Source organism: Thermobia domestica, chromosome 11 (genome assembly GCF_964235325.1).
Source record: "Thermobia domestica chromosome 11, izTheDome1.hap1.1, whole genome shotgun sequence".
Lineage (NCBI taxonomy): Eukaryota > Metazoa > Arthropoda > Insecta > Zygentoma > Lepismatidae > Thermobia > Thermobia domestica.
The window spans coordinates 260,403,237-260,424,985 of NC_137464.1; the positions used below are offsets into that span (position 1 = coordinate 260,403,237).

At 37.4% G+C, this 21,749-nt stretch overlaps 1 protein-coding gene across 5 annotated transcripts in view; it reads right to left on the minus strand.

Moving 5' to 3' along the window:
- Positions 1 to 21,749, minus strand: part of TBC1D16 (TBC1 domain family member 16) — a 52,259-nt gene that overhangs the window by 18,666 nt on the left and 11,844 nt on the right. For all 5 annotated transcript variants that reach the window (XM_081732168.1, XM_081732169.1, XM_081732171.1 and 2 more), the window contains exons 6-10: positions 19,728 to 19,859; positions 15,141 to 15,354; positions 10,922 to 11,045; positions 8,069 to 8,208; positions 3,812 to 3,955 (exon numbers count right to left, since the gene is read on the minus strand). In XM_081732168.1, the coding sequence (XP_081588294.1) occupies positions 3,812 to 3,955; positions 8,069 to 8,208; positions 10,922 to 11,045; positions 15,141 to 15,354; positions 19,728 to 19,859 (754 nt within the window). The remainder of the gene's footprint in view (positions 1 to 3,811; positions 3,956 to 8,068; positions 8,209 to 10,921; positions 11,046 to 15,140; positions 15,355 to 19,727; positions 19,860 to 21,749) is intronic.

Genomic DNA, 21,749 nt, shown 5'->3' on the forward strand with positions numbered 1-21,749 from the left:
ATCGATTCTCTCCAGATGGCAGTTAAAGTTGATAGACGTTAACACTAGTATCACTTATTAGGGTACCAATCGATGTAACTGCTTGATGGATTCGTATAGCAATGCTAATGGTTTTAAGTTAATCTGCAATGTTGCCACATAGTGAAATTTTGATTCCCTATAGCAGCTGAAGGAAGCCCCGGGTGGTAAACCATTATATAACATTTTTGCTTTAGTTTGACCTAAAAAATAGCGCTCTGTTGTCTGTGGAAGCCATTTTTAGAACACCTGATTCCTCTCTCTCTCTCTCTCTCTCTCTCTCTCTCTCTATATATATATATATATATATATATATATATATATATATATATATACTTTTTTTGAAATTTGCAAAGCAAAAGTTTCGAGGCTAATCTGTTCTAAGAGTCAAACATTACAAACGGCATAAATCAATCTGAAGAATCAAAAGAACGGTAGAAGCAATCCTGAAAAGTTAGGAAATGAAAACGAAGTTAATTTTTTCAGTTAACGTTCCATGATTCTACACCAAGGCTAAGAGAGACGGTGAAGTAATAATGAATGAAGTGGTGGAATGGAGAAAACGGTAGAACACAAGAGAAAACCCACACATACAATGTTTCGCCATCATAAAGTGCACTTGGCACGAGCTAGGATTGAACAAGACACCCCATTTACCAGAGGTTAGCGCTCTACCACTTAGTCCTTCCACTTGCCCAAGGAAACGGATGATTATTGAAAGTGAACTTTTATGAAATAATAGGTTTAATAACAAAGTGAAGGAAAAAAGACAACTCCAAGAAAACTTGAGGTTAGAAATGAAATGAAATCTTGAAGCTTTACGTCCCACGATTATGCCGACTAGGCTAAAGGAGACGGTGATACTGAGAAATGAATACAATGGTGGAATGAATAACGTGGAATAAAACGGGAGAACCCCGAGAAAACCCACACAAACGATGTTTGTTCACCACAAAGCTCACTTGGCGCGAGCTGGGATCGAACCAAGGACCTCATGCACCAGAGATGAACGTTCGACCACTGAGCCACCGTGGCCCCAGGAATGAAAAAGCAGGAGGAAACGGGAGCACCCCGAGAAAACCTACGAACACGATCCACTACAAACTTACTTGATCGGGGATCGAACCAGGAGCTCCATGTACTACAGCTTAGTAAAAATAGAACCCAAGGCACGTAACATTGAAGGCAGTCATGTTCAGTATTTTGTGGGAGTCCCAGATAACTAAAACACAACACGAAGCTCAATTGAAGACAACTTGGAATCCTACGGGACTACACAAGCACTCCACTACTAAATCGAACGCGATCCTCAGGTAAGCATATGAGTATCCAGCAATACTCTCCATCTGTGGCTACCAGCCCCACTTATTGTGATATACCAACACCAAGCACTACTAAATACTGAAGCAACCATTTTGCTTTCAAAAAGTTAATATTTGTAAGCTGCAGTTCATGCTTTTCAAAATTTATTCCATTACTTGCTCCTTACGAAAAAAGAAATCTTTAACCATGACATCTCCTGTATTCTAACGAAACGTCCGTGTAGTTTGTAAGCCAACTGAAAAGAATAATTCAAATTAAGTAGAAAACAAGCGATGCAAATGATATACAAATAACTAGATAACTTCAGATAAAGTTAGCTTTAAATAACTCAAGATGACGTTTATACGCTCCCAGAAAATACTATAAGAGTCATATACGGGTACATTCTGACCACTTAGGTAGAAAATACCATGAAATAAATAAAAAAATAACATTATGAAGAATAATTTGCATATTTACGTAAGCTCCTAAGTCTGGTGCAACTGGCGGATACATAACCCATCACGCAAGAACAGAACCTTCTGCATTACCCTATGTTACTTCCAATAGAGTTGGAATACAGAACACGCGCAGAATTCTGCTATGCAGCCTTGTGGAATATAGTTCTGAACAACATAGCGGACAGCATAAACAAATTTAATTTTTATATGTACAAAAAGAAATGCTTCACTTGAGTTATCTCGTATTTGTGGAACTAATAAATGAATTACAGGGTCCGGCAAAAAGACTTCTCGAATTTGGAGAGGGCGCTGCGAGAGTTATGATGGGAATACGCCGGCGGAGGGGGTATCGATCTATAGCAGTATACATGGCAGTTTTACTAGTTGCAATGGAGTAGTGAGGTGAGAATCGTCCGTTTGTTGTGAAGGAGTACATTCGTACTGTTGGTTCTGTGATTATTCCTCAGCGGGAGTTTCGCATTCAGTTCGGATTTGGCCGACATGATTCTGATCCGGATAGAAAAACTATTCAAGAACTGGGTATCGAACTTTAAAGCAACAGGTTCTGCATTGGGAAACAAATCGCCTGAATGATCTGTTTAAGTGCTGAACGCTTTGGAGTTGTCGGATGAACGCTTTCGCACGCGCAACATTTTTCGGCGTTGTTACGGTCCGAGATTGGGCAGGCAATTTTTATTTTCCATTTTCAGTAGTAATCAAGGACCCACCATTACGAATATACTTCTCCAGAACAAACGCACAACGCTCACCACGCCATGTCATTGCGACTACCGAAAATGGGACGTATACCGCTATCGATCAATAACCCCTCCGCCGCCGTATCCCCACAACTCACACAGCACCCTCTTCAAATATGGATGATCTGTTTGCTGGACCATGTATTTACGTGACTACAGGAAACAGTGAACAGAAACTAATTAATTTAACTTGTAAATTTATGGATAAATCTAACAATAATAATAGCCAAAGCAACATGGCAATTTCGATCAACCTTCTTATGTTTATAGAATAATGGGAAATTAACGACTTATGCATCAATAATGTATTATTTGGTATATTTATTGCTACCAGCCGTCTCTCCTAGTTCTTGAGATATTACACAAATTTGACTTCATGTTCCACTTTCATTATGGTAACCAATAAAAGTGGAATAAAAGAACTCCCTCGTGGTTATATAATTAGCGTCTTTGGTGCGGGAGACAAAGGTTAGATTCCTGATTGGAAGATAATGTGTTTCGGATTACACGTCTTATCAGGACTAACAGGGATTTCAAGAAAATTGTAGACCTTTACGTTGGCGGCCCTAGTATCCCTTCTAATTGTCACACGGACACGAACCATACCTCGTTGTAAAGCTTATGGAACACAGATACCAACGAGCTAGCTTTTGTACGTAAAAGAAGATTGATGACAATATAATTAAATAAATAAATAAATAAAATAAAAATAAAACAAAAACCTTTTGTGGAACTATGGTAACACTGTTATTTGTCGTACGCAAGAAAAGAGTTCTCAAATATACGCCAGGCATCAATAGTTAGTATGTATCTTTGTTGATACCACTTTTTATTCTTGTAGCTTCTTTGGGGAGAGAGTTTCCGCCAAATGCTAAGGGGGAGAGGGAACTACAAAACATCCAACTTTTCCCCCTACCCTTTCGCTGTGGGACCCCGATGTGGATGATATACACACTGTTGGAAAGTTTCATTCTTCCTGAAGAGATAGACAACTAAATCATCTTTCTAGGCTAATCTTTCTAGGCTAATTAGGAGCCGAGCTACCGAGGTTTAAATTGCTGGTTAAGCCCTTGATCCTGAAAAGGCAGCAGCCTCGCTGCTGAAAAAGACGTTAAATACAATCAATCAACTAAGCAAAAGTGGCATATGAAACAAAAGTTCGTGCACTATCTCGAGAACGAGGAGAGACACCGAGAAGTATATTGTATTTGTACGAATACATCTATTTCAAAAAAAAAAATTGAAGAAATAGTGATGTGTATGCTTAAGTACTTCATGACTTGAACGTTTGGGTTGTCCTCGCCTGCGAAGTAAGGGTTGCCTCGATCCGTCCTCACGACGTCTTTCTCTACGATGCACTGCACATTCTTCCAGAATTCCTGATGCTCCTCACTATCCATCTCCTCTCGGCGACGCCTGCAAAAATATTTACACAATTTGTAGCTTTACCGTAACATGTGATACTAATAGATACCTAATAACTTCTTTCCATTAGAATTAATAGTTACAACTAGAGTCCATGAGAAGACTACACAGTGTGGTTGTTACAATTTAATGGACTCTTAGTTTAAATGACATACCAACAGTACCATTAATATAAGGTCTTTCATTTTCTCCAACTTCGGTATTCAGCGAATTATTTTATGCTCACTTATTTGCATTTTTCAGTCACCATTATCCTTCAAAAGAAGCTTTAAAAAAGAATTAACTGCATCCATTAAACACAGAATCTCGACATGCCCCTTCCGTGTGCATAACCGGGTTCGATTCCTAGTAGGAGGTACTTGGCTCGGATACAAATTCGAACGGTGGTTCTGATCTTACTCTGAACAGTAGGCCTAGTCTCATGTAGCCTCCGTGCTGAAATGGGAAGTAAACTGCACTTAACCAACAAATGTCAGTTATATTCTGCAAATACCGTAGTTAAAGATCTGACTTCTGGACACTGCAAGTCTCAATATCCTATTAATCGGCGTGAGCAAGTGAATCCATAATAAATAATTCTTGTTTAAGTAGCATTCCTTATCTGTGGCTTCACCTTAGCTTTCTAATTTCTACATTTCTATATACCCTTTACAACTACAGAGGAAAGATACTGGCTACCCTACGCTTGCTCTGTTGACTTCATGTGTCCACCTAGCAATGTTCAGAATGGTAGATGAACCTAATAAAATGAAAAAGTGAATGTGTGCGACTCGACCAAGAATCGAATTGGGTAACTGGGTTACCATGTAAGTAAACTAAATCCTACGCTACCTCATTCGCTCCCTGATTATCTACACCAGGGATCGCGAGAGAGTTTCAATAATTAGAATCTAATATCGGAAAATATTTTTAAATATTATTTTGAATTTTGTTCTGACAGGCATATTTTTTTTATTTTTATACATACTGTTCAAAAGAACAAAAAATATGTCTACTAAACATTTTCAACATGTGCAGAGTTGTTTAAAAATCAATTTAAATGAAAGAGGTATGGTATGAAACTAATGAGAAATGCAAATTGAAATAGCAGAAAAATACAAATGCAACAAAAGCTGCATATCGAAATACAATTAAAATTGAAAGCTAATGAGATACCTGAGCATGGTATGATTTCACTAGTGCTGCAACGTCCGGTTCAATTTTCGTGACGCACATTATCGAGTCACTTAAAATACTCAATAACTTTTATAAACTACTGTCTAAGTTTCTTTAACCAAAATTAGAAATCACTTTATTTTTTTTAAAATCACATAACCCAAAATTAAAGGAGTTATGAAATTTTAAAATTTTCAAACGACATCCATTTTGAAACATGACGGATCGGATTCGATATTGAAAATATGAATGAACTGACCAAATTTGGTTTCAATCCATTCGCTTTTAGGAAAGTTACTGTATCCACTATATACAAGAAATTAATTCTACTATTATAGACATAGACGGATATCGTGAGATTTCCGCAATAGGTACATTAAGAACCCCACACAAGTTTATTACAAACCAGAAATTATAAGGGAGTCACTGGCAAGATTATATGATAAAATGGAAGTCGTGATAAGTATTAGGTTGCGAACCACTGATCTACACATTCCCACTCTTGAAGTCTGTGCTCAGCCATTCAGACTATGTGCATTGTATCTCAACTCCCGCTGTGGCTGGATCATATTAGGCGTGAAGCGAATGGTGTATTTTAGTCTAGTACAAACAAGGACAAGGACAATGACTGTAAATTTATTTACAATTATAAAATGTTTCAACTGCTAATCAAGTTGGTGGGAAAGGGTACTGATTTAGAATGTGGAAATGCGTTTAGGGAATTACGAGTAAAAAAAAAAAAATTAAAAAAATCATGAAAGACTAATATCTAAGGAATGTATTTTTAGAAGCACCACATCTCTAAGTGATAAGGTACAAATCAAATAATTAATGTAAACGTCAGTATCATGTGATCCACCTTAAGAAACAATTATACACAGTATAAGCTCCGTAACGTGCAGATTGACAAACTATCAGCACAAGGAAAACTAAAAATGTACAAGTTTTTTTTTTTTTTTTTTTTTTTTTAAGAACAATGTTAATTCTGTGGGGACATTTACTTTCATGTCCACTCTTGATAATGGAAATCTGCAATATTACAAAAGAAAGGGTTAAAAGCAAGCCTTTGAAAATTTTCAATCCCAACCATCAGTGGATGGATACAGGTAAAATCTTTTCTTATATTCTCTATCAACTTTTTTTTAAGCCTTTAGAAACAGTACAATAAAAAACATTCAATTATGAATAGTTCAGCATATATTTTAAATCACTTTTAAACATTAATCCTGTACATAGGTGCAATGTATGGTACTTATATTGATGAATCAAAAATTTTCTAGAATTATTTAAGGTTAATACCTGATTATGAACAAGGTGAGTACATTTGTTCCTCTTTTTCTCTTTCTATATCTTTGTTTCTTTAGTTTCATTGATTAGAAATATTTAAAAAGAAACAAATATTTCACTCACTGTGATGTTTGCAATTCCGAAATATTTCATCACTGTTTTCACTTTGCATTTAAGTTACATGTTGTTTGGAAAATAAAATGGCGATCGCCATGGCAATGAAAAGGATGTGACGTCACACTATTTCACCCTATACTACCGGCTTTTGATGACTTGTTGGGGTCGGTTGGTGAAAGGCTCGTTAAGAAGAATACAAATAAGAAAACTTCGTTTGGATTCCCCTGAGATTGGGTCCCCACTATCAATGCCGCGTTCAGTACGCTCAACGTTCGGTTAGTGTCCGAGCTTCGTGTTTAAAGTATTTGTGTAGTCGATCCACTGATATAGCCATTATCCCAATCGGTCGACGTTAACGCTGCTTTGTTAACGCCGCGTTTATAGCTTCCGTATAATTCTAGGCCTTAACAAGCACACATGAGTGATCTGAGAGCGAATTAGCTACCTTTAGCACCTTGGCAGAGTAAATCAAAGATCTGGGTTCTAATTCTTGGTTTACGCTTACAGTTGTCACTCTTTGAATTAGCAGCTGTTCCTTCCACTTCTATTAACTCTTTTAAATGTTATCATCTATTTTTAGGTGATAGGATAGTGTTTTCAATTTAAAAAGTATCAATAAAGCCTTTTACTTCGTTTTTTGTTTTGTTTTCTCAAGCCTGGAGGCATTGTAGAACACGTCCGTACGGTTTCACGCCTTTCTGAGTCGAAACATAGGGGATGATGGCGTCATAACTTTATTTATTTATTATTTTATTTATTTATTATTTTTTGTTTTTTGTTATGCCTATTTTTATTATTTTTTGGTGGGCTTCCTTTTGCACCTAGAAGACTGAAATTTTATACACACATTCAGTGCATTCCTTAGTATTTTTCAGGTATTTTTGTAGATCTCTGCGTTAACACAAGGGAGTCCACAGGGGCAAAAATGTAAAAAGGGGGGGAGTATTCTTAACAAAAAAAAAACTTTTTACGCGATTTTCCCGCCTCAGATACATGATAGACACGTGAGTGGACCATTTTAAAGGCTATTCTATTCTGAAGAAAATGAGGTACAAGACATGACCCTAGATAAATAGGGATGTCTCTTTTTATATTACATCCGGGTCTTTTGGGGTAATCTGGAGCATTGTGGGGCTCATTGGTAAGTATTTTCTCCCCCTTATTATTAAAGATAGAAGCTTGAAATTTTGTAAACGCATTTAGTATACCCCTTAGTATTGTGCAGTTAATTTTGAGATTTGTGCCTTCACACAGGGGAGTCCAGAGGGGTCCAAAATTTGGGGGAAAAATCAGAAAAATCCCGATTTCTCTCAAAATTTCCCACCTCAGGGACACGATAGGGAAATTTTGAAAGGCTGTTCTATTCTGAAAAGAATGAGGTACGAACCATGATCTTAGGATTAATAGGGATGTTGCCGTCGCTGCTTGACTGAAAGTTTATAATTTACCTAAAAACGCCAAAATTTAAAAAGGTTAATAACTAGAATCTCTCTTTGGGTAGAGCTCTCAAAACCCGATCAGATAATTGGTGTAGTTTCTACTTACATGATATCCTGATATTCTAAGTCCTTTGCCATGACAATGCTCTCTCGTTCTTCGTAAGTTGATTGGAAGGGGAAATAATGAAGGAGAAAAGGCCAAACAATTTTACGCATAGAAGGATCCAAACCACCAAAAAAGATTCCCTGTAAATATTACAAGCACTAAATAGAAGGATTCTACTTACCTAAAGCATCAAAGATAAACTAGAAATTCACGAGAAAGAGGAAAAATTATCTCAGTATTTTGTTTATCATGGTACTAATGTTCCTTAATGGCTTTTACAATTAACCATGCCAAATGATTTCGCACCTGTATGTTTTCTTTCAACACTCAGCAATAATTACAGAATAATTCTGTATTACAGTGAAGACAATGTGTTATGGCAGGGCGCAAAATTTCAAAGTCAGACGCACTTGCCAATCCAAAAGTGATAGTTGCCAGCATCTCTTACGTACAAATTACGAGAACCCCCTTCCCATGGCCTTTGGTTTGACAAAGAAAGAGATTACATCACAAAATAATTTACAGTGTCTGATTCAACCTCAATGAAGAAAACAAAGGTTTATATTCTGTCCACTCTGCTAAGAGAAGGTCCATTTTCCAACTGTATAAATCTGGTTGCAAGTACTTAAAAATACATTCCATGTTTTCTCTCACTCAGTGACAATTATTTCCGTGCGGAACAGAAACTGCACAGCCCTGTGAGTTTAAGCAGAATCCATTTTTACTGAACACTGGTCGCCAGCTCTAAATTTTTCGTCACCAATGGCGACTTGGTGGCCGGAAATTTTGCGCCCTGTGTTATGGTCTGAATTTTTACGCTCATTTCGAGTAATATATGAATTTTATTATCTGGATAGCGTGATTTATGTTTAGTTCCAGTAATAATTTCGTTACCTAAAATTCTGCTAACTTCTCAGGCTAATTCTAAAAGATCGTTTTAACTACTATTTTATTCCATATGTTGTGTCTTCTTAACTTGAATTATAAATTAGGTTCATTTGTGTATCAACGACAGTGATAATATAATTAAAAGAATCACAACTCTGAATAATTAGCATACTTTAGGTAACGAAATTATCGCTGAAACAAATAGGAATTACGATATCCAGATAAATATTTCGTTCTTGTATATCAATACACTAAAATAACATGTTGTATATTGTAGAGATTATCATCAGAATGTAATAGAATAGAAACACAGAAAACAATAAGTGTCTGTTACCTCATGCCCCATGGTGAATCAAATAATCCGAAGTAATTATCTTCTAATGAAGGGTATTTGAAAGGTTCTCGGAATCACCTACAGATAGCAGTACTAGTACCAACTCGGGTGAGTTGTTATTGTTCTGTCCATCTTCCGCCACAAGAACTTAGCATTACTGTCTGGTTCAGTAAACACAATCTAAGGCTGTAGGTAATTCTTGACGTGCATTTCAAGTGCTGCACACATGTTCGTTATTTTCTTTTCAAATGACAAAATTTAAACATCAAGCAGCTATTCAATATTTGGTTTCTTGAAGTTTAGCGTCCCTTTTCAGCACTGTGGCTATACGAGACGTGGACCTACAGTTTACAGCGGAATTCGAACCACTGTAATGAGTTCAATACTCTCCTACCAGAAATTCAACCCAGGACCACATGCACCAAAGGTGTTCGTGCAATAGCCACTAGACCAGACGGAAGAACATTAAATATTTCGTGAAGAAGGATAAGAAGACAACAAAAACAAATAATGATACGCAAAAACACTTTAAAACAGTGATGGCCGATTTCCAACAAAATAATTGGAGTGGACTGGATTTAAGTTTAGCGTCCCGTTCAGCAGCAAGGCTCTCTATGAGACGTGTGGAATCCGAACCATATGATCATCCGCCGGGAATTGAAACCGGGTCTCCCACACCAAATCTAACAAAATAACAAATAAACTCAGCCTATTTTCCACTTTCCGTCCCCCACGTGAGCCATGGTTCAATAAATGTTATAGAGAATATTTGGGAGGTGATTGCTGACAACGTTTGGGAGGTGATTGCTGATATCAAGATAAGACGAAAAGTATAGGTCAACCTAGGTGCACAAATGATTCATTTCGGAGTTATAAGCTGTCGAAAACACGAAAAAAAAAATCAATTTTAAACCTCCATAGCTCCAATACTATGCGAGCTACCGCAGTCGGGTCAAGATTTTATTTAGGAACTAGTATGTGCCCTATTCAAGAATACATGTTTCAGAATCCTAAGGTACTCACGCAACAATTTTTACAGAGGGAGTTTGTCTACGGGTATATAATTTGAAGTACTCACCAACTACCTCTATAAAAAATTATTGCTGAAGTACCGCAGGATTCTGAAACTGGATATTTGGATAGGGTACATACTAGTTCCTAAATAAAATCTTGACCCGACTATGGTAGCTCCCATAGTATTGGAGCTATGGAGGTTTAAAGTTCATTCTTTTTCATGTTTTCGGCAGCCTATAACATGTTTTCGGCAGCCTGTAACTTCGAGTTGAGTTGATTTTAGTTTAGCGTCCCTTTCAGCAGCGAGGCTATATGAGACGTGGACCTACTGATTAACGTGGAATCCGAACCACATGAGCTCCCGCCGGGAATCGAACCCGGGTCTCCCACGCCAAAGGCGCGTACGCTAACCGCTTAGCCACGGAGGAGCTCACCTGTAACTTCGAAAGGAAGCATTTGTGCACCCAGGTTGGTTTATACTTTTCGTCTTATCTTGGTGTCAGGAATCACCTTCCAAATGTTGCCTGTGTTGTTTTGAAATACCCTGTATAGGTTATTGCCATTAGCCACTATATGTCTGTAATGAAATAATTATAATTCTTAAAAGTCGTCCTAACCTTCCGTAGCGTCAAGTCATCTTCAATCTGCCCATCTTCATTGAGTAGGTTACGCCATGTGTCATCATTTACAGGAGGCACCTGTCCTTCCTCTGGGTGGAGCTCATCCTTACCTACTTCAGGTCTGAAAGAAATACAATGGCTGTAGCTGTTTCTTTCATCCTACTCTTTGTTCTCTTACAGAACTAATAACATTAACCCTTTAGAAACGGCTAATTTATTGTAAAATTGGTCTTCTTCCAGACGGGGGAAAAAAACTGAATTTTTAAATCTTTATATACACAGAATGACTTATTTGACAAATTAAATGCAAATGAGACTTATACACTACATCTGTTATCTTCGTCCAAATGTTGTGTTCATAAACCACATCCGTCCTCAACGGAACGATCCGCCGTGTATTTATACGAGGAGTATTGAACAATTATTGTTCCTGGTACAGAAGAACTTGGGCGAAAATACTGTGCTTGTACTGTATAAAGCTTTACGGTGGAGGACACTCGGTAGAAAAAGTGTAAAAGTTTTTTTTTTTTTTTTTTTTTTAATTTACGCCAGCCATCCTGAGTGAGTTTTTCTGAGTTTTCCCATTCAAACCAGGCAAATGCCGGGATGATAGAGCTTGGTTCACGAATCTCTGCCGCGATTCTAATTCTTCGTTGCCGTCAATCGCGGCAGAGATTCCTGAGTTAAGCTCCTAATATACAGGTCCCAGGCCGCTTCTTTCCTTCCCTTTTCTCGGATAGTGTGCTCGCCCAGGGACGTGATCCCTCATACGTGACAGGCTAACATGGCCATAGATGCCGAAAACCCAGAAATCTAAATCCTAATCCAATCTATCAAGTTTTAAAAGTATGTGTGCCAAAGTACTGGTCTATGCTATTGATACTGGTTGTGTTATCTGTGTTTTGCAGGTAGCAAGTGTGTCCGGATTGTGAAAACTGAGAAACTGAAGTGCGTGCCGTGATCAAATACTTTCAGATGGAAGACTTAACACGGATGAAGATCCACGCTGCTATGATTAGTGTGTTGGATGATAGTGTCCCTTCCTACCAACTGATAAAAAATATTCGCTGGAAGAAATCTGACAATCATGCGGTTGTGGAACAATGGCTCGCTGACCAACTTTCCTTTTTAACAATGTGTGACAGCTCTGGAACATAGGTGAACGAAGCGTATTTCTGTACTTGGTGACTCTGTGGAAAAATAAATTTCCTTTTACATCAGGGACAATAATTATTGAACACCCCTCGTATGTAACGCCCGTCTGCAAAAGGCTAGTTTAAAAACTGCCTACAGTATGTTCTGGAATTACGAGTGCCAAGGTACAACTCAATTGTATGAATGAGGTAATGTCTCTAAACCAAAAGTTGTGAATATGGGATGAAATAAGTACTCAATAAAATTCGTTATTCAAAAGAAATCTGTCCATGATTTAACTATCTGTGTATATAAATTGTTGTTTTGAGTATTTAAGTGTAAGTGATCTTAATAATCAGGGAACATAATTAGTCACTTGCTTTTTGAGAGCCAAAACGTTCGAGTGAACTGCCACAATGGTCAGTTCACTGATCTTCGTGCAAAATTAGTTTTCATTTGTTTGACAATATCTTCATTGCAAGAACGGATTGTCATTAGCAACTTGAAAGTCCAAAAACTTGTTCATCTGAGTTCAAGTTCAGATTGCTGTGTTAATTTGTATCTATTTTATTTTATTTTATTTTTATTTTTTTCATTCTAGTGCACTAACTGTAAAATCTCGCTTGGGTTGAGAATAAAATTAGGGTCAGTCTCCACTAATTATTTTAATAGAAAACAAGGAGAAAAAAATCAGGAAAAGCATTTAAGATGTTAACAATGCAGAATAACTATATACTCGGGCTGATGCGCATCAATGGTACAAGCTGATAAGTTCAACTAGTATATGGACTAAATCGTGGGAAGACGAAGAGTTCACTGAAATTGTTTCGGCTATCAAACAATAACAGGTCTCAATATGTACGGATCTTTTTACTTAAAATAAGTGCTCTGTTATTAAAAAAGTGAAGTATTTCGAGATACAGGAAAAGAAAATACTTTTTATCAGCTAGCTACATAAGGAAGACATTGACATGAAAAATGAAAAAGCGACAGCATGTCGACATGCTCACTATGAACAGTTCTAGTTTAATGTTAGCTATTGACCTATAGTGTTCATTTATTGTTTTATTAGAACTGCTTCTGTAAGAAGGCGAAACATTGTGAACATGAAAGACTGAAGGAATTATCACACACTTCGATATCTGTTTTTACGTATCAGTGAAAAAGTAGTTACTTACAAAATGTAGACATTCTTCAATTATGTGATGATTTACGAGTGTGTTATACATTTAAACTAGTTACCTCACAAGTGTCTCTGGAATATTTAAATAGACGAAGAAGTTCTTACCTAGAACCTCCATAAAAGATGAATATCAAGCTAGAGTCGTGCCTTCTTAGTATGCATCCAATACTATCTGTGAGTAATTGTTTCAGGAATGTTGAAGACTTAACAAACGCCGATTATTTTGAATGTAGTGTGGTTGTTCTTCGTTAAGAGTAACTCATCAATGCCCATATTCGAAATTATCGGCGTTTACTAGGACTTCAATATTTCTGAAACACTTGTGAAGCACATAGTTTAAACCTAAAACAACGAGTTTACTACGTTTAGTTTTTAATTATATCACGTTTAGGATTATGAACTAGATCTCTGGGCTTTCGGCATCTATGGCCATGTTAGCCCTCATGAATTAGGGATGACGTCTTTCGGCGATTATTGAGGAAAGGTAAGGAGGCCTGGGACCTGTGTGTTAGGTACCATCCCGGTATTTGCCTGGTGTGAATTAGGAAAACCTCTCTCAGGATGGCTGGTCTAAAAAAGCTTTTACGCTTTTTCAACAGAGTTAATTATATCAGCAACAGTTTGTGCACTGGCTACTAGCTTTAATAGTTATATGCTTATTATAAAGCAAATACTAGTCGTCCTATGTATAAGACTGTTCTTCGTCAAACATTACGAAAGAAAAAACTATATTACAAAACTATTATACCACATTGTATTCTATACTAGAAAATTATACAGAATTACAATAGAAAATTCTTTCAAGATATCTGACCACCTGCACCAGATTCAGATGCGTTGTACTTTAATTTCTGGCAGTTAATTTCTAAATTTTACATTTAGTACAATTCGGATATTATGATAAAAAGGCCTTGTGTCCATCTTAAACACAAACTAAATACAACTTTCTTACAAGGCTGCCTATAATCTTTATTATAAATTAACTAGAAATGTTACGGTGATGATGATTGATGAGTGAAATGGTGGAATGAAGAAAGTGGGAGGAAACGGGAGAACCCCGAGAAAACCCACGAGCACGATGTTTGTCCACCACAAAGTCCACACGGCGCCAGGTGGGATCGAACCAGGGACCCCAAGCACCGGAGGTGAACGCTCTACCACTGAGCCACCGCGCCCCCCTACCTGAATATTGAATACTAATTAACTACCTAAATACTGAAAAAAACACATAAATAAATTTAACCCTATATTGTCCTTATATTCTACCTTTCTTCTTTTTTCAAAATGTCCTCCCACTCTTCATTAACATATATTTAGTTAATATATATTAAAAGAAATATAAAGATTTGTTAGCAATGTATTATGTTTGTTAAGAATTTGAAATTGTCACAACAATGGACATATATATTGAATTTTAATGGAAAGTGATTCCTGATTGGTAGAGATAACAAATGATGTAATATTATTTATGATTTCAGTTGGAGTAGTAGTCTGAAGAAGGAAGTGATATACTTCCGAAACTGTAACATTTCAAGTTAATTTATAATAAAGATTATAGGCAGCCTTGTACGAAAGATGTACATGAATTGTACTAACACAAACTAAATACAAGTTTAGTACCCCGGAAGAAGAAATTTCAGCTTATTTCTGTGTCTCCAACACTAGATGTCATTTTTAGTAATATTTGCAGAACAACTCAATAGTATTGAAAATGTCGGTGACCAAGTTTTTCCCCCCCAAACCCGTGCTTGAGATGTTCGAAACCTAAAACAATATTTCAATTTGTACAGCCAAGCGTAATGAAATTATCAATATTTAATAGCAGAACCTAGGGATTACAACATATCTTCATTGCAACATACTAATTGCTAGTTCGATATTACATTACTGCATCCCTACCTGCACACCATGAAATGTTTGTACGGCACAGCGTCATCTGTGCTTGGTTGAGACTGCAGGAGGAAATTCCATTCCTCAAGGACCTTCGCAAGGTGATCCAGTCCTCCGCGGTGGAAGTGCAATATCTTGTACTGACTCTCGCGCGATGCTACGACCAACTGACCACAAGTGTTCTCGGGGTTACTAAAAAATAAACGCAGCGACCGCATTTGGCCTGTAAACGAAAAGTATTGCTACAATTATTAAATATTATTAAAATTCTTATTATTAACCATAACTTAAATTATTATTAAAAATTTAATTCAGGTTATTTATACAAGATACAGCAGAAACTAAACTACGATCGTTCAGAGAATATCTTCAAGTTTAATACGTAATACACGCCACAGTGAAGTTCAAAACTTTACCGTCACAGAATAGCTAATCGTACAAAAAACATTGCGTTCACTACTGAGAAGCAAGTTTTATTTATCTTGCTATCTGCAAAATGAGAATTCATAGTTAACAGAGAAAACAGACTATTCTAAACTTCAAGCAGAAGTACCCACAGACAAAATTATTCGTGCATGGCACACCAGATTCAAGACTGACTGACACTGTATATGTAAAAACGAACAGGCCGGCCAGAACAGTCGAATAAGACCGTCAAGCGTATGTGAGAATCATTTACTTTGAGCCTTCAAAAGTCTACAATGCGGACGAGCCCGAAGTTTCAAATGTCACAGTCAAAAATCACGCGTATTCTACGAAAACATCTTTGGATCAGAGATTCCAGAACTTGTAAGTCGGCTCTCAGGGCTAATACTTTAACGTGAGCCTGTTTTGAGTACGAGCCCTATCAATGGATAAAGAGCCAGACTCTAAGCCCCACTGATGATAGCAAGCCTCAAACCTTAATGAGCCGAAGTTGAAATGTCATTGAGGACAGCTTGCCCGAGTTGAAGCGTATGCCTCATTGAGATTAGTGCGTGCAAACCTCACTGATAATAGGGTGCCTCAGCCTCACTGAACCCATATTGCAAAATTACCTCCTCTGCAGTCGTTGAAGGTGCTGAGTTCCCAGGATCAGAATGTTCATTTTCAGATCTGCGCTATTTCCAACAGCTGCTACAGGAAGACAGGTTTACTCATAAGTTGGTTTCTAGCGAGGCCACTTATCGTTTATAGTACAGTGAACAGCTACAATGTATGGATTTGGAAAATTAACCTTCCACATCTAATGGTAAAGGTTACGGTAGCTCAGGGCTATTGCGCTCGCCTCTGGTGCCAGAGAGCCGTGGGGCGATCCAGGCCAAGTGACTGTGGTGAACAACATCGTGTCTGAGTTTTCCTGGGCTTCTGCTGTTTCTTTATTCCATCAATTGCTTCAAATCACTCACTGTCATTAACCTACAGGTCAAAAACGTGAAATGTAAAACTACGAATTTCATTTTAATTTTATTTATTTCTCGTTATTACTACTTTTTCTCGTTTAACAGTAAAGAATATATTTTGCACCGTTTTAATTCCAAAATCAACCAGACACTTATCGTAACGGAACAAACTATCCTGGAAATATTGCAAAAGTGGCTAATGTATCAATTACGGAAATACAGTATATTGAAGACTTCATTTGCCAACACAACTGAACTTCGCCACATTGTCACTCAGACGCCTGTGGTTATCTAAACGAAGAACTTCCTGGTTTATGAATTGCACGCATTTCACAAAACGACTCGGATTCTTCTTTTCTGGCCTCCACGGTCACTTGATCTAACCATATGAGACTTTTTCGTCTGGGATTACATACAAGACTGTCTATATGCCACCTGGGTAACGTGATTTAACAACTGTCGAGGAATTTGAAGTTTAAAATACACAAAATGATTATACCTGTTGTGCTGTATGGTTGCGAAACATGGTTGCTTACTCTGAGGGAAGAACGCAGACTGAAAGTATCTTTGAATAAAATTCTGAGGTGGATATTCGGACCCAAGAGGAACGGGAATGAGGAGTGGTACAAACTCCATAATAAAGAACTGCAAAATTTATACCCTTTACCAAACATTGTTATGGTCATCAAGTCTAGGAGGCTCAGGTGGAGGTCATGTAGCAGAATGGAAGAAATAGGAACGCTTTCAAAGTCGTAACTGGAATCCAAATCGGGAAACGACCATTAGGAAGACCTAGGCGCAGTTAGGAGGACAATATTAAGATAGATCTCGCAGAAACAGGAATACAAAGTAGAAGTTAGTTAGCTACGGCCAGAAGTCAATAGAGAGCTTTTGTAAAAGCGGTAATAAATGTGCGGATTTCATAGGTCGTACAGTGAGTTAGTTATCTTTATATCCTGATAACTCACGACACTACACCTAGATGTAAACACAGTTAGAGTAAAAACATACCGAAGAGACCTCGCGATCGAGGTCGAGGTTTACGTCGCGGTCGCTACCCCGATACTGGCACAAACACATGGATTCAAATGGGTAAACGCATGCCAAAGATGTACGTTACATCGCGACCTAGAGGTCGGGTCGCGATGATAAACAACAGAGTTTGTTTTTACATCAATGTTCAGCGGAAGCATCACTGTGGCTCGCGTTCTCATTGGTTCTCACTGAAGCGCTGCACGGAATCAAGTCTTCCTTTGTTTAGAATTTCGTCTGCAGAGGATTGTGTATGTCTATGCTTGAGAGGTTTTCCTGCACTAATAAATTTGATTATGAAAGACATATTAATAGAACTAATAAGGGATGTTCCAGCAATACGGGATAACAGGCACAAACAACATCATAATAGGCACATTTTAAATAGAGAACGGAAGAAAGAAGCAACTGAAATGGGAATGTCAGATAAGTTATTCATATTTATTTGAGAATTGTACTGTAGCTTATTATTATTATATAAGGCAGTGACTGTTACAGGGAGGGGGCTCTCGGGTTGAAGTCTGTAAATTGTGGAATTTCTAAAGAAAAAAAGAAGCTACTGTCAATCCAGGGATGCAAATAACCGAGTGGTTCATCGGTGTGGGCGAGTATTTAATATCACATCAAAGGTAATTGTGGGATGTGGGCTAGTAGCTTCTCTTGGGCTTGTAAAATTTTGTTATTTATTTGCATCATCGTGTTAACCATATCTATGCTTAAAAACTCCCCCCCCCCCATTCTGAGTTTAATAAAAAAGGATTTCTTCTAAATTCGTTACTGATATAAGGTAAAGAAATACCTGTAAAGACAGGCACGTATCCACAGGAAGGAAACGTTGAACAATGGAATTGCAGTGACAAAACTTCATTTATTGAAGTCAATACCCCCTCCATCTCGAAACCTGAAGATAAACCGATTTTATTTTATTTATTTACTTATTTATTTATTCTAATTTTTAAATTTTACTGGGAAATAATTTCTCGCCTGAGTGCTGAAAGAGGGCATCTCTTCACAGAAAACTGAAAAAAATGTAAAAGTCTTTGATTTATTGATAAAGATGGACAAGAGACTCAAATATTTTTGTGAAACAAGAGACGAGACCTTAGCATGTCTCGTCTCGAAAAATGAAATGAAATCTTTGACTTTTACGTCCCACGGTTATGCCAGTTAGGCTAAAGGAGACGGTGATGATGAGTAATGAATGAAACGGTGGAATGAAGGAAGTGGGAGGAAACGGGAGAACCCCGAGAAAACCCACGCACACGGTGTTTGTCCACCACAAAGTTCACTTGGCGGGGGCTGGCATCGAACCCGAGACCCCTAGCACCAGAGGTGAACGCTCTACCACTGAGCCTCCGCGGCCCCCAATGTCTCGTCTCGAGTCCATCCCTATTTATAAACTGTTTGGTCTTTTCAATTTCAAAATATGGTTTTGTAGTAATTTCTATGCAATAATTTCACACGCGTCACAGTAATGTTTCTCCTCAAACTGAGGACTTACAGCGAGGGTGCGATTCCTTGCTATGTGCGCTCTTCATCAATCTAGACCTAAACATCGAGGTTGTGACCGAGACTTAAACCTCGATTTCGATCATGAGGTCTCTTCGGTATGTCTTTACTCTTATTTGCAGTTTCTTGTGGGGTTTCGATCATTTAAAACAACTATGATAGACACGGCAAATATATAAATATAAAACGTTACAAGTGCTCGATATGAGGACCCCGGTAACTCGGCAGACGTCAATCTTGTATTAAAGTTCTTACTACACACGTTCCAACATGTGACGGTCGATCGTATAGGCTACCAATTTCCTGGAACTTCTTTAACATACACAAATTGTTTTATCTGTAAGTGCTTTAGTGATATCTAGAATGAAACTGCCGCTGTACCGTCACAGAGGATTAGGAGAAGCAGTAAGCCTTCTTTTCACCAGTAACTGATGCACCGCTTTTCATTGTTCTTATTGTTGCCTGCCCTCTAATGGCTAAATCTACCACTACTTCATGTAGCTCTTCGTTAATGCAAATTAGAAGAAACTCTCTGCAACTCTTAATGTGAATAACTCTCGTGGTTGTTTCACTGTTAATGTTTGAAGACGCGGAGGAAACTACGAGTAACTGTATACACCTTAGACCATCGTAAATTAAGAGAACAATTAATGGCATGCTACGAAGTACTTACTAAGATCAACTGAAAAACGTCTACAGCGGTGCTCTCTTCTTACCAGCGGGGAAGTTCCTGAGCTTTCAGGAAACGACAGATTATGTTGCAATGCAAGCAGTTCGGGAGAACTCATCCAAGCAGGCATTTCTCCTAAACAATAATTAAATAATAAGAGACAAAATAAGAAGTTACGTCACATACGGAATAATACAATGCAAGATATTTTTTTTTCTGCGACAACTTATATAATACAACTGTTATAGCTATTAATGTAGGCTAAGTTTTCGATTGCTCGGCAAGAAAAATCTTGAGGAGCCTTGGTTGGGATTGGTTATAATCTTATAGGTAGATTTTGAATAGTAATGTAAAGAAGTATCCTAATTCCTTTTACCTGATGTTTGAAAATTTAAAAAAAAAAGAAAAAGAAATAACTTTCGCATAAATTTCCAGCACAAACAAACGAAAATTTAGTCCGCATTAATATCAAACACTTACATTAGGTAAAATAATTTCTTATCTACTTATCACAAGATTAACAACTGGTACCAAATCTTACAAACGTATTCTTCTATTACTTTTCTTGATTTTTAAATTCCATTAAAAATAATACTCAGTTATTGTAAAATTGTGTTCCAATTCTTTGTCCAATTTCCGGAAGTTCCTCCATCACTATTTTTATCGATATTATTATTATTTGAATTATGCAAAACTTTAACCTCGTTCGTACCAACAACATCAACGTTTCTCACACTATGGTCCGTGGACCACCAATGGTCGTTAGGTCCGCCCTTGGATAGAGGTGGAGGATACAGGGGAATGTGGATAGGTAAAAAATGCTAAAAGGATTAAAAGATGTAGAGCACAAGTCTTCTGTCAAAAATAAACACATGCAAATGGTCACTCACTCGTCACTATATATATAAGATGTTTCAAAACAACACCGACAACGTTTGGTAAATGATTACTGACACCAAGATAAGACAAAAAGTATAGATTAACCTGGGTGTACAAATGCTTCCTTTCGAAGTTATAGGCCGGAAACATGAAAAAATGAACTTTAAAGGTCCATAGCCCCGAAGCTATCGGACTTACCGTAGTCAGGTCAAGACCTCACTTAGGAACTAGTATGTGCTCTATCCAAATATTCATATTTCAGAATCCTGCGGTACTTCTGCAACAATTTTTATAGAGGTAGTTGATGAGTACTTCAAATTATATGCCCGTAGCCAAACTCCTCTATAAAAAATTGTTGCGTGAGCACCTTAGGATTCTAAAACATGTATTTTTGGATAGCGCACATATTAGTTCCTATGAGAAGTCTCGACCCGACTACTAGGTCCCATAGTTTTTGGAGCTATGGATATTTAAAAGTTCATTTCTTGACGTCTTCGGCAGCTTATAACTCCAAAATGAGATTTCTGCACCAAGGTTGGTCTATATTGTTTGTCTTATCTTGGTATCAGAAATCACCTCTCAAACATTGTCGGTGTTGTTTTCAAACACCCTGTATATATAGTGACCATTTGCATGTGTTTAAATTTGACAGAAGACATCTTTCAATCCTTTTAGGATTTTTTACCTATCTACATTCCCCTCCATGTTTTGAATCCTCTTGGAATTGGATTCAAGCTGAAGACTGGAGAATGATCTTCTGAAAGCGCTACTTAACTTAGAAGATTTTTTTTTTTTTTTTTTTTTGGTGATGAGTACTGGCATTTTGTTTACATTTCTTTCTAAACATCATCACCGCTCGCAGCAGTGTGATATGGAAGAGAGGGATAGTTTAGTACAAAAGTGTATGACTTTTATTTCCTGATATGTAGACATCCACTAATCATCATATGGTGGAGTTTGGTACTTACATTTTACTAATAGGAAAGAAATTTTCTGAAAACTTGGTTGTGAGGCTGACATGAAATTGTTATATAACTATTAACCCGCACATGTGAACACAGAATATCGGCGTGTTTTGATAATATAGCATATACCAGGCCTTAAAAAAAAAAATAAATAAATAAATAAATAAAAAATGTAAATTTT